Source organism: Peromyscus maniculatus, chromosome 3, assembly GCF_049852395.1.
Source record: "Peromyscus maniculatus bairdii isolate BWxNUB_F1_BW_parent chromosome 3, HU_Pman_BW_mat_3.1, whole genome shotgun sequence".
Taxonomy (NCBI): domain Eukaryota; kingdom Metazoa; phylum Chordata; class Mammalia; order Rodentia; family Cricetidae; genus Peromyscus; species Peromyscus maniculatus.
Window position 1 is genome coordinate 60,365,156 of NC_134854.1, and position 14,335 is coordinate 60,379,490.

The following is a 14,335-nucleotide window of genomic DNA, read 5'->3' on the forward strand; positions in this document are numbered from 1 at the left end:
TTAAATGTTTTCCTTTATTTGTTTGTTTGTTTGTTTGTTTGTTTGTTTGTTTTGGAGCTGAGGACCAAACCCAGGGCCTTGCGCTTGCTAGGCAAGTGCTCTACCACTGAGCAAAATCCCCAACCCCATGTTTTCCTTTATAAGAGTTGCCATAGTCATGGTGTCTCTTCACAGCAATAGAAACCCTAACTAAGACTGGTCTTTCACTGGCTTGGAGCTTACAAGGTAGTCTAAGTGATGGACTTTTGGAAGTGTAAGATGAGATCAACCCTTTCTTCCCAAGTTACTTTTGGTCAGTGTTTTATCAAAGCAATAGAAAGCAAACCAGGACAGTATCCAACAGGATACTGTTTTAGGGCTACTGGATGTAAGACTTTCTGCTAGTTTCTTGAATAATATTTTGAATATAGTAGAATTTATGAGGGTAATATTAAAAGGTAGGGATCACATTTAATTTATTCACTATTAAAATGCAAGCTGGGTATGATGGCTCATGCCTGTAATGCCAGCACTCAGGCAGAAGAGGCAAGAGGAGTGTAAGTTTGAGGCCAGCATGGGCTATAGACCTTGAAGAACTACCTCCACTTTAATCTCAGCACTTGGGAGGCAGAGGCAGGTAGATCTCTGTAAGTTTGAGACTGACCTGAACTAACTATAGAGCTAGTTCCAAGATAGCCAAGGCTACACAAAGAAACCCTGTCTTGAAAACAAAACAAACAAACAAAAACCAAAGAGAACTACCTCCCCCAAAAGAAATTTCAAAAATTATAGTGTTGTTATAAGAGAGCATGTGGTTAAGAACTGTTGTAAATTATTCAGTTGATTGAAAGAAGTCAGTCCTAGTTGGTTAATGGGGATTGAAAGCAGTCTCCTTGCGTACTTAGGAATAAGAAAGAAAGATCCGTATAAAGGGACACTACAGATACTTAAAAGAACATAATCTAGGTTTACCAGCTCTGTAGAGGTTCAGATAGCGAGGCAGCAGATGATGAGATAGATGACTTAGTGGGTAAAAGCACTCGCCAGGCAAGCCTTTTAGTTCAGTTCCCGGAACCCATAGGAGAGAGAGCACCACCTCCAGACACTGTTCTCTGATCTTCACACATGCATACCCACATTAGTTTATTCTCCCCCCACACACACATAGTATCGATAGTGATAAACAAAAACTTTTTAAATAGTTTGTTTTGGTACCTCTTGATAACTTTTAGTAAATGAATATGAATTTTTTTGTTTGTTTAGGACAACTAGGCTTCCTCAGCAATGTTATATATGAAAAGATTTTCATATTTTAAATTTTGATCAACTAATATAATATGTTTGGGGTTTTTGTTGTTGTTTTTGTTTTGGTTCTTAGAGATAGGGTTTCTCTGTGTGTCGCTTTGGTGCCTGTCCTGGATCTCAACTCTGTAGACCATGCTGTCCTTGAACTCACAGAGATCCGCCTGCCTCTGCCTCCCAAGTGCTGGGATTAAAGGTGTGCACCACTGCCACCCGGTATATGTTTGTTTTTTAAAATAGGGCTTCATTTTATAGCCCAGGCCTACCTGGGACTCATAATAATTCTACTGCCTCCGCTTTCCAAGTGCTGAGCTCGTAGGTCTTAGCCAACCATGCCCAGCTCAGTATTGGGTATTGTTGAACAATTTCATTGAGATTAATTTACAGATGATAAAATCCACTCACCTAAGCATACAGTTATATAATTTATTGGTAAGCTTATCCGGCTGCACCGCCATCAGCACAGTTGTCTCTAGAATGTTTCCATCACTTTCATCTGTCATTAGTTCCTCAGCCCTTGAGCTGCCTTTCGTCTCTTTAAATTTTGCCTGTGTAAACATTTCCTATAAATAGTGTCATATTCATGCTGTTTTCGTTTAGCCTAATATTTAGAGGTTTACTTTATGACAACATGAATCTTTGCTCCTTTTTTATTGCTGAGTGATTTCTTTTTGTAGCACATTGAAATACAGTTGTTTTTATGTCAGTCTATAGACTATAAACTTGTTAGACTCCTAGCTAGTGCTCTTGCTCATTTGCGCTCTCTCTCTCTCTCTCTCTCTCTCTCTCTCTCTCTCTCTCTCTCTCTCTCTCTCTCCTTCTTTGGATTTTCTGTGTACAAAATCATGTCACCTGTGAACAAATATGGTTTTACTTCTTTGTTTCTAGACTAGCTTCTGTATTTTGGGCTTTGTATTTTTCACTGGCTCACAGGTCTTTAGTACAATAGTGTGTAGAAATGCTGAAAGAAGGCTTCTTTGTCTGCCTGCAGTTTTCCAGGGAAACCACTAAGCTTGGTAGTAGTTGTAGATCTTTAAAGATCTACTTATCCAACTGAGACCATGCCCTCTATGTAGTTGGAAGTTTTCCTGTGTCCCGCCTGGGACAAATCCCTCCCACTTGCGCCCCCCAAGTAAACACACAGAGGCTTATATTAATTGTAATTTCTTGGCCATTAGCTCAGGCTTATTACTGACCAGTTCTTACACTTAAATTAACCCATAATTCTTATTTATGTTTAGCCACGTGGCTTGGTACCTTTTCTCAGTTCTCTCTTCACATCTTGCTTCCTCTGTGTCTGGTTGACGACTCCTGACTCAGCCTTCCTCTTCCTAGAATTCTTGTCTGCTTATGCCGCCTATACTTCCTGCCTGGCTACTGTCCAGTCAGTGTTTTATTAAACCAGTGTACAAAAGCATTATTCCACAGCACTTCTGGTTGTTTCTCTTAATATTGTTGTTGTTGTTTATAGTAGTAAATGGGTATTAATGTAGTATTTAACATTTGATTTTTTTCTAATAACCAATTTTTGTTTTACTATGATTATTATTATATTTGATATTACATGTAATGAAGTATGTTGTGTAATACATATTTATTATCTATTTGCTATGAATGAGTATGCAAGTACCTATAGTATGCTGACACAGATTCATCCAGAAACATACTCAGCAGTGGTATACCTTTATAGTTTTTTGAGGAACCACCATATTGATTTCCATAGTGGCTGTACTGATTTACAGTTCTACTAGCAGTGTCTAAGGGTGCCTTTATCTCTGCATCCTCACCTGCATTTGTTCTCATTTGTTTTCTTATGATACAACTATTCTGATTGGGGGCAGAGATGGGATTTCAGTGTAGTTTCATTTGTGATCAGTGATGACTAAGGATGGTTAAATATTTAATATAGGTATTGGCCATTTGTACTGCTTTTGAGAACTCTCTGCTCAGTTCATTTACTCAGTTAATTTTTTCAGCTCTTTATTCTAGTTATTAGTGCCCTGCCTAATGAGTAGCTAAGGAAGATTACCTCCCATCCTGTAGGCTCTTTTCAATTTGTTGTTTCCTTTCCTGTGCGCGAACTTGATTTGATCTTTGATAGGCCTAGCTGTTATTTCCTGAGTTGTTTGAGTCTTACTCAAAGTTGATGCTTGTCCCTGTATCTTGAAATGTTTATGTTTTCCTTTCATAGGGTCAAAGTTTCATGTCCTATATTAAGACCTTTCAGTCCATTTTGAGTTGATTTTTGTACAAGGTGAGAGATGAAGATTGTGTTTCAGTCTTTGCCATCCAGTTCCATAACACCATTTGTAGCTAAGGCATTCTTTCCTCCAATAGGTACTTTCCTCCAATAGGCACCTTTGCCAAGAATTCATTTCCTATGGGTTTTCTTCACCCCTTTCGCCTCTGATGTTGTTGAGTCTTTCTTTTTGGTTAGTTTGTCTAAGCATTTGTCAGTCTTGTTTATCATTTCAAAAAAGTAACTGCATCATTGATGGTCTTTTTTTTTTTTTTTTTTTTTTTAGAAAAAATCTGTGTAACCCTGACTGTCCTAGAACTCACTCTGTAGACCAAGTTGACATCAAACTCAGAGATCCGCCCGCCTCTGCCTCTCAAGTGCTGGAATTAAAGTTGTGTGCCACCAGCTAGCTCATTGATCTTCTTGTGGTCTTCATTTCATTAATTTCTACCCTGCTCTATTATTTCTCTTTATTTCCACCTACTAAATTTGTTTTGTCAGAGAATTCTCTTGACTTGTGAATGTAGGCACTTATCTCAATAAGCTTGCCTCTTCTGCCTTTGCTGTATACCAAAAATTCTAATAAATTGTGGTTTTATTTTCACTTGATTCTAGGATTTCTTTAATTTTTTAAAAATTAACTTTGTATATAGCAAATATAGTTTGCATATTCAATCTCCATGTTTTTATGTGGCTTCTGTACTTTCTCATATTAATTTTATTCCATTATGATAAATAAGATATAAGAATTTTGTTTTGTTTTGTTTTGTTTTTTGAGACAGGGTTTCTCTGTGTAGTTTTGGTGCCTGTCCTGGATCTCGCTTTGTAGATCATGCTGGCCTGGAACTCACAGAGATCCACCTGGCTCTGCCTCCCTAGTGCTGGGATTAAAGGCGTGCGCCACCACCGCCCGGCAAGAAATTATTTTTTAAAGATGTATTTTATCTCATTTATATGTATGTGTGGGTGTGTCTGTTGGTATCTATATGTACATGTGTGTCTGAGTGCCAGAGGAGGGTGTTGGATCTCTTGGAACTAGAGTTATAGGTGTTTATGAATTATTTGACATGAACTTAACCACTGAGCCATTTCTTGATTTGGAAAGTTTTCTGCCATACTTCTCTGAATAAATTTTCAGTCCTTTTGGTCTGTTCTTTTTGGGTCTTTGTGCACCATGGATTGGGTTACTTTGGCCTCTTACTGGTGCACCAGAATGTTATTTTTATTATTTTTGAATTTTGTTTTCACTGTTACCTGAATATCGATTTCCTACCTTTGTCATCAGCTCCTAATAGCTTTTCTTCCACCTGCTCTAGTCTGTTGATGATACTTTCTAGTAAGAGTTTTTACTTGACTGATGGAGTTTTTCATTTTTAAGATGTCTTTGGCTGAATTTTTTATCCCAAGTACTGAATTTGTAGTCCAAGTTGTTGAATTTTTTTGTACAGGTAACATACCCACATATTCACACATACACATAATTTAGAATAAAGTAAATCTTTAAAAGAAATATAGTTTAGAAGACATTAAAATCATTACTACATCATAAGTGGCAATATTAAAGAAAGTAGTAAAAATAATGTATAATAAAATTATGAATTTAAAAATTAGTAAAGGCAAAAGTAATGATGAGGCTGGGCGGTGGTGGCGCATGCTTTTAATCCCAGCACTCGGGAGGCAGAGCCAGGCAGACTTCTGTGAGTTTGAGGCCAGCCTGGGGCTACAGAGCGAGATCCAGGACAGGCACCAAAACCACATGGAGAAACCCTGTCTCAAAAAAAAAAAAAAAAAAAAAAAAAACACAAAAAGAATGATAAATGAAGTAAAGGAGAGGGTAAAGAGAGAGAAAGGAATGAAACAAGGTTTAATGAAAAGAAAAAGGGACAGGATGTGAGAGGAACAGATAGCAGCATTTAAAAAAATCAGATTATAAAATACAGGGGAAAACTGGATAAAACTAAGAGGAACAGAAACAAAAAGGTGTAAATAAAATATCAGAAATAGAAAAATACAAAGATGCATAAAATGTTATAAAGAGTAAAATTAAGGAAAGGAGAACAGCAGAAAGAATGAATGAATAAAAATGAATGAATGAATGAATTAGACAAGCTTCTTTCTGTGTCCTCTAATATTCAGGCTGGGAGGGGAGCTGGCAGTGAGGCAGGCTAGTGCTATGCATAGGGTGAAGTCCCCAAAGTCAGCCATTAATTGTATAATTGTCTTGATTTCTCCGAAGTGTGATGAGTTGTTTTGTTTTTTACCCTGTTGCTGTCAGAATTTTTTATTTCCTTAATACTTGAACAACATTGTATCAATATGTATTTATCCTATTGAGATTTGTTGAGCTTCTGTGGCCTGTTGACGTGATTTTGATCCATCAATCTGGAGGTTTTCAGTCATTATTTCTTCAAATATTTTGCCCCCTTGTCTCTTTTCTTAGGAGTCTCTTTAATTACATGGAGTTGACATATTTGCTCATGCTTCGTGGGTCTCCAAACCTTGTTCATTTCTTCCTGTTTTTTTTTTTTTGTTTGTTTTTTGTTTTGTTTTGTTTTTTTATTTCCCTTTGCTGGCTACATCAGTTTTCTGGCTCTTCATCCATCGTGCACATTTGCAATCTTTGGGCCACCAACCAGCTCCCAAGTCATGACATGGAGACTTAATATTAGTTATGAATGCTCGACCAACTGTCGACCAACTGAGGCTTGTTTCTGACTAGCTCTTTTAACTTAAATTAACTTGTTTCTCTTTATCTACTTTTGCCTCGGGGCCTTTTACCTTTTCTTTCTTGCTTTCTGTCTGTCTTACTTTCCTGATGTCTCTCTGGCTGGCTGGTGGCTGCCTGGCTTCCGCCCCAGGTGTGTCCCTCTTTCTTTCCAGTCTCTTCCTTCTTCTCTTCCTCTCATTCTCTTCGAAAATAGATTGCTCCTCCTGTTTATTCTCTCTGCCCACCAACCTCACCTATCCCTCTTCTGCCTGGCTATTGGCCATTCAGGTTTTTATTAGGTCAATCAAGTGCCTTAGGGGGCAAGGTGAAACAGCAACACATCTTTATATAATTGAACAAATGCAACAGAAACAAATGTAACACGTCTTTACAGCATTAACAAAGGCAGCAGAAACAAATGTAACACACCTGTACATAATTCAAGTAATATTCTGCAGTATAAACAAATATAACACATCTTTACATAGTTTAATATTCCACAACAAACCTCCTTGATTAATGTTTTATGAAGTCATTGCTTTTTCCAAATCTCTGGTTTTTAATTAGTTTTAATCTCTCATAGTTATAGATTGATTTAATTCTTTAGATGTAGTTTCCTTTAGTCCTTTGTACATGTTTGTATCAGTTGACTCAAAGTGTTTGTCTAGTAAGGCTGATATCTAGGCTTTCTCAGGAGTAATTGCTGGTGACTGCTTTTAGTCTTGTGTTTGGGCAGTATTTTACTGTCTCTTTGTATGCATCATGATTCTTGGGTTAGAATAATAACTATGTAGTTTTCATATTTTATATTTTTAATGTGATATGTAACATGAATTGATTTGACTCATATTAAACCAATTCTCTGAGGCTGCTGGCTTTCACAGGTTCAGTGGTTATGAGGCTGCTGGTTTCCAGAGCTACAGTGATCCCAGGAAGGAAGGATGGAAATTGAGACTCTTGCAAGTTAAAGCACCAGAAAGCTCACCATTCTAAGATCTCGTAGTTTTCTTCAGTAATTGCTCACTGGGTTAAATTTTAAAGTTCTGAAGAAACTAGTTTTGACAAATTTTCATTGCTTTTTAAAGAAGTGAATTTTCAGTGATCTTTTATCCAGTGTACCAGAAGTATATCTCAGTCTGCCTGTGCTTTTAACCATTGTGCATACATCCCGCTTTTTGATATGTAAACATGGTCTATATGTATTTATTGGCAGTCATGAAAGTCCACTCTTTGACTTCATTGAGAGCTGCTTGCGAAATAAACATGAAATGGTTATTTATGAAGCTGCCTCTGCCATTATTCATCTTCCCAACTGTACTGCAAGAGAGTTGGCGCCTGCCGTCTCAGGTCAGTTGTGTTTGACAGCTGTCCTCTGTTGATGTTCTTACAGTTCTTTAACCCAGCAGCTCTGCAGAGTGGTCAGGAAGAGTGGGGTTTAGGGCCAAGACTGCTCAGTGAATAAAGAGCCTTGTTAATGATTGCAGTTTTCTTTAATGTTTAGAAAACACATTTGCTTTCATAACTAGCACTATTTCTCTTATTTAAATTGGGATATTAATTCTTAGAGAGGAAAAGCAAACCTTGTTTTCTATTGAAGTTTTTATACCTGAACAAACAGTGCTTTTTTCCCCTATTTTTGATATTATTGTTCATTCACATGGAGGTTTGATGCTGTGATCTATTTCCTGATACACACAATGAACATGATTCATTACACATTGTAATTTTCAGCTATATGGTGAGTGGGATCCACAGTGACTTTTCTGTTTCCCTTTTTCCAGTTCTTCAACTTTTCTGTAGCTCTCCTAAGCCAGCCTTAAGATATGCAGCTGTGAGGACCTTGAACAAAGTAGGTATCCTGCTGATAATATAGACTTGTATGTTTAATTCAGAAACATTAAATATAGAGCATTTGGCTTTCTCTTCAAACTTAGCATATATGATCTATAGGCTTCACATGTGTACTTATTTGTGCTGTGGCCTTAGTTGTAGCCATTTATACCATTAGTTCATGGAAGATTACAATTCATTTCTAACTTCTGAGCACTTTATGTTCAAGAGTTACGCTGTTCAATATGAAGTCCATTCACAAGTGCCAATTTAAGTTTAATTAAGATTAAGTAAGGGACTCTGTTTCTTAGTCACTCCAATCATGCTACCTATGCTTATAGCCACTTGTGCTAATGAAAATCATACAAAACAATACAAAGATTGAACATTTTTATCAGTTCCTCATCTCTAATCTTGAAATTAGTTGTGTCTTAGAATTCACATTTGTGAATTTTAGAGAGGTTATATAATATGATGCTATCTCTTATAATAACTCCAGTGGGCCCAAAGTAGCACCCAACCATTAAAATACACAAAGATTTCTGCACAAAGCATATGATTCTTTGATACATGGATAAATGAAAATTTTTCACTAGTCTGGGTCATCTTTTCCTGTTGAATGAGTTTTACTGATAATGATGTGCAGATCTATGATCTGTGCCAATGTGGGATAGACAGAGATGGACAGCATCAATGCAGAATGACTGGCATAGTTTAGCAATGGTGGGCACTTCAGTTTGGCAGGAATTTGTTTAATTTCAGGAGTGCTTTAAAGTGACAGAACGTTTTGTTGATCAGCATTTACCATAATAGATCTTTTTCTCAGAGTTCTAATGTTTAGTAGAAGAGACGTTCATGAACACAGAAACTGTAAGGATAACAGGACACCTATAATAAAAGAGACTGATATTGTTATTAAGGCTACATGGGAGAGGTTAACAAAGGAGAGTACTATGCTGTATTGTGGCCATTATTCATTTATCAAGTGAAACCTTGTTAGTTAAAAAACAATTACTTTGGGCAGGGAGTTGAGATGGTGTCAGGTAGCCTGGGCTGGCCTGGGACTTGCTGAGTGGCCATAGATGACACTGAACTCCTGGTCCTTCTACCTTCAGCTCTCAGGTGCTGAGGTTGTAGGCATTCGCCACACCTGATCTGAAAGGATTACTTTGGCCTACACTGTTCCATTTAGATTGCCACTTACCTTAGTTAAAGTTTAGGTTCTGGCCTTTATCAACAACAATGTGCTTTACTTTTTTTTTTTTTTTTCTCACTACCTTCTACAAGGTGGCAATGAAGCACCCCTCTGCTGTGACTGCCTGCAACCTGGATTTAGAAAACTTAATCACAGACTCAAACAGAAGCATTGCTACACTGGCCATTACTACATTGCTCAAAACAGGAAGTGAGAGCAGTGTGGACAGGCTTATGAAGCAGATAGCTTCTTTTGTGTCTGAAATCTCAGATGAGTTCAAGGTAAGAATTTAAACAAGCTTTGCCTTGGTCAATGGCTTGTCTTTTGAGAAGGTCTTACTTTTTATCAAGTCTGAGCTATCATTCTTTTCCTTCCTAGATATTGCTGTATCCTACATAAATAGCTTTTATCTTTCTCCAAGTTGTAAAGATGTTTTATTCTAAATGTTTTATGAGTTTACCTTTTACATTTTGGTTTGTGACCACTTGAATTAATGTTTGTATGGTAATTTCAATGTTTTCCTATCCTCAAACCCAGTTATATCAGCATAATTAGTTAAAAAGACTTCCTTTCCCTATTGGAGTGCTTTAGTATCTGTCTTAGTTAGGGTTTTTTTTTTTTTTTTTTTTTGCTGTGTTGACACACCATGACCATGGCAACTCTTATGAAGGAAAACATTTAATGGGGGCTGGCTTACAGTTTCAGAGGTTCAGTCCATTATCATATGGCAAGAAGCATGGTGGCTTGCAGGCAGACAAGGTGCTGGAGAAGGAGCTGAGAGTTTTACATCTTAGTCCATAGGCTGCAGAAGGAGACTGTGTGCCACACTGGACACAATTTGAGCATATGAGACCTCAAAGCCTGCCTCCACAGTGATACACTTCCTCCAACAAGGCCACACCTATTCCAACAAGGCCACACACCTCCCAATAGTACCATTCCCTATTCGCCAAGCATTCAAACATCTGAGTCTTTGGGGGCCATTCCTATTCAAACCACCATGGTGTCTTTATTTGAAAATCAAATAATCAAATAATTATTTACTACTAATGTGTGAAACTATTTTTCTTTTAATTTTTTCATATTTGCTTGGTATCATGTGACCTTGCTGAAATCCCTTATTGCCTATATTGTTTAAAATTATCTGTATAAATAATAATATCTTGTATAAATGAGGTTTCCTTATTTTGAACCCAAAGACCTTTCCTTCCTTTTTTCTTGCCTTATTAAAACAGCTAGCAGTTCTAATAAAGTGCTGAGTACAACCAGTGACAGTGTATTAGAAATGATCAAAGGACATTAAGTTTTAGTGTAAAGAAAGAGAAAAAAGACCATGTCATTCTTTCTTAATGCTCAGCCATATAGCATAAGGGACTGTTACTGTCTACTTAATATGAAAAAATAAACAAAAGTAGACATATTAAAACTTTGGAGTGTAATAATTGGGTTGGAGCTGTTTTCCAAAATAAACTGAAATGGTAGGGAAAGTGTATTGGTAAGGATAATGTTTTAGAATGGAAGTTGGTAAACTTCTCTAAATGACTGTAAAATAAATACTATAGATAATCTAGGCTTCTGAAATTATCGATTTACGTATTCTTTATTTTTGTTCTTAATAATTCTTTAAAAACTCTAAAACTACCGGGCGGTGGTGGTGCATGCGTTTAATCCCAGCACTCGGAAGGCAGATCCAGGCAGATCTCTGTGAGTTCGAGGCCAGCCTGGGCTACAGAGTGAGTTCCAGGAAAGGCGCAAAGCTACACAGAGAAACTCTGTCTCGAAAAACGAAAACAAAAACAAAAAACAAACAAACAAAAAAAAAAAACAAGCCGGGCGGTGGTGGCGCACGCCTTTAATCCCAGCACTTGGGAGGCAGAGGCAGGCGGATCTCTGTGAGTTCGAGGCCAGCCTGGGCTACCAAGTGAGCTCCAGGAAAGGCGCAAAGCTACTCAGAGAAACCCTGTCTCGAAAAACCAAAAAAAAAAAAAAAAAAAAAAAAAAATTCTAAAGCCATCATAGCTTTCAAACCCTACAAAAATAGAATATAAATGTGGAATAGTGGCATGTGCCTATAATCCTAATACCTGGAAGGCTGGGGCAGAAGCATCATGAATTTTGGCCAGCCTGAGCTACATACAAGTTCTAGGACATCCTGGGTAAATAGACTCTTGTTTGAAAAAACAGTCAAGCAGAATGCAACCAAAATTGGGTAGTAGTCTACTGGCTTCAATTTTGAAAATGAAAAAAGTTTAGAAAGATGAAAATTAAAGTACTCTAAAAACTTTATGGCCCGGATATGAATCATTGGAAATATTTATTTATCCTGTGTACAACTACTTGTAGAATTAAACAAAAATCCAATGTCTAATAAAAGTGATTTTTAAAAAATATTTGTTTTTATTTTTTTCTTTTTGTGTCAGGTTCTTACTAGGTAGGCTGAGCTGGTCTTAGATTCACAATCTTGATACTCCAGCTTTCCAAGAATAGAGATTATAGCTGCTACCAGGTCTGACTAGAAAGAAAAAAAGAAGAAGAGAGAATCCTACAATTTCACTTTTTGAACTGTGAGATTATTTCAGTTGTGTGCATTACTTATAAACATATTGGGCAAGTTGCAGGTTATATACAAAATGATAGCAGTCATGTAAATACCAAAGAGTAAGCAAAACTTACATAGGTATATGTAGATGTATTATTTGGGGCTACATTAGTAAACTGAAGAAAAATAAGGAAATGGTAAAGATATCAGGAGAGAAATCAAGGAAGGCTACAAAAGACATGATCAGGCAGGAAAGAGGTATATAAAAGAAATTCAGATTATGGAAATCTTTTAAACAAACTATGAAACAAGTGTATAAGCATTGTTTTTTATAATACTTTGTTAAATATGAATTTTAATAAGTAGTCTGAAACATGCCATAAGAAAGTTAGAAAAAGGTGATAATAATTTTAATTGTTAAGCTATATTCTTTAATTGGTAGACTCTCCCCATTACTAATTTTGCTATCTTTTTAACCTTATAAAACAAATCCTCATTAAGTTATTTACAACTCAGTGTACTTTTCAGTATCATCAGTGATTTTCTCAATTTTTAGTTATTGATTTCTGTGACTGCATGAAGTTTTATAATAAAAAGGGAATTATAAAAATAAAACGAAGCTGGGTGGTGGTGGCACATGCCTTTAATCTCAGCACTCAGGAGGCAGAGCCAGGTGGATCTCTGTGAGTTCCAGGCCAGCCTGGGCTACAGAATGAGATCCAGCATAGGCACCAAAACTACACAGAGAAACCTTGTCTAAAAATAAATAAATAAATTAATTAATTAAACAAATAAAAATAAAAAGAAACTTTAAAAAGGGATTGATTGCCATGGACTGGCCCATCGGGGGTACCACAACCGTAGGAGAACCAGGGCTTGAGTAGTCAGGAAGGCAAGGATTCGGTGAATGACAGACAACACACTCAGAAGTGGTTTGAATCTGCTGCAATTTTACTTCTTCAAATCAGTAGTTTATATACAGAAAAGAAAACTATCAAGTCATACAAGAAACAGTAAGAGCTTGGCAGTAATTCAATTACATTATCTTTAAAAAAACAGCAAGCACACAATTATTAATTGGCGCTAAACATATCCCTTCACCCAGAAGAACTTTATGACCCAAAGAGCAGTCTGTGTTTTTTATACTTAATATAGTCCCTAGACTTGTGTAGACTTCTTGTGATTGCAGCTGTGTCCTTTATCTTATCTTAGCAGTTTTTTAGTTTATTATACACTTCTGCTTTTCTGGTTCTCATGACTCACTTAGCCAAGTTGGATGCTGCAGACCCTCTCTAAGTCTGTCTTCAGTTCTTTCACCACACATCTCTTCTAATATAAAACCTTTTTACCTGCTGGAATATGGACTCTTGTACTTTTACACCTATAAGGGGAAGGGGTTCTGTTGTAGTCCTTAAGTTTCCCATGTTGAACTTCCTCAACAAAGGGGCCCACCATCTGCCTCCTATGAGATAACATTTTCTACCACAAATCACTTTATTTGGGATTCCTAAATGATTCCTAGTGGGTGAGTGTTCATTCCTTAGAAGTGCCTGAACTACTGCACTTTCTTTATCTAGCGGCTTGGGGTCTTTAAAAAATAGCTCATTCTGCTATATTTAATTAAGATCCATGTCCAGCTTCCTCTTTCATCCATAGTTCACAACCCAAGCATTCATTAATTTTGACTGTGCTTCATAGATTAATTAAAACATTATCAGAAAAGCAGTTATACAGAACCCATAGCCCAGGGAGCTCATGATCTGTAAAGTATATCTTCACATCTGTGAAGAAAGAAGCATAACTCGGACACTCTGCCAGGGACCTCCAGGGAGCTTAGTCCCGTGGGACACGTATCTCCCATCCGCTACTATAGTCATAATTGTTCATGTCACACGGACAACACTTGGAGTTGGTATGGCAGTTGATCTCAACTTATTATCAATGTCATTAGTTGTTTATTATTTTCATTGGCTATATTTTAAGTGTAGACCTTTACTATATTTCTCACAAACATTTTCCCATTCTTTAGTGCCTTCTAAAGGAAACTTCTCTATACACGTGTTGTTCAAAATATTGGCACAGGGTGGGGCTGTTTAACATCCCTTGTGAGAGAACCTTCCATTGATATCTCTTAGCACCCTGAAAATTATTATAAGTAGGCACCTTGAAGGCAAATTTTTGTCTATTCTTTTCTTGTAAAAGTATAATGAAGAAACAGTCTTTTAAATCAATAACTATAGTAGACTATCCTGTAGGTAATAGAGAAGGCAGGGGAATTCCAGACTGTAAAGAGCTCATTGGGTGAATCACCTTATTAATAGCTTTTACATCTGTTACCATTCTCCATTTTCCAGATTTCTTTTTAATAACAAATACAAGAGAATTCAAGGACTATTCAATCCCTCAATATGTTGAGCATTTAGCTCAGTACCAGCTGTTCTGAGGCCTGTAATTTTTCTGATGTCAAAGGCCATTGTTCCACCCAGACAGGTTTGTCAGTCAACCATTTTAAAGGTAGGGCTGTTGGTATCTTTGAAAGATCAA

The 14,335-nt window shown here is 36.9% G+C and overlaps 1 protein-coding gene across 2 annotated transcripts in view; it reads left to right on the top strand.

Moving 5' to 3' along the window:
* The window catches only part of Copg2 (coat protein complex I subunit gamma 2), a 135,763-nt gene that overhangs the window by 61,477 nt on the left and 59,951 nt on the right, over positions 1–14,335 (top strand). For both annotated transcript variants that reach the window (XM_042272992.2, XM_006979420.4), the window contains 3 exons: positions 7,441–7,574; positions 8,009–8,076; positions 9,345–9,533. In XM_042272992.2, coding sequence (XP_042128926.1) covers positions 7,441–7,574; positions 8,009–8,076; positions 9,345–9,533 — 391 coding nt within the window. The remainder of the gene's footprint in view (positions 1–7,440; positions 7,575–8,008; positions 8,077–9,344; positions 9,534–14,335) is intronic.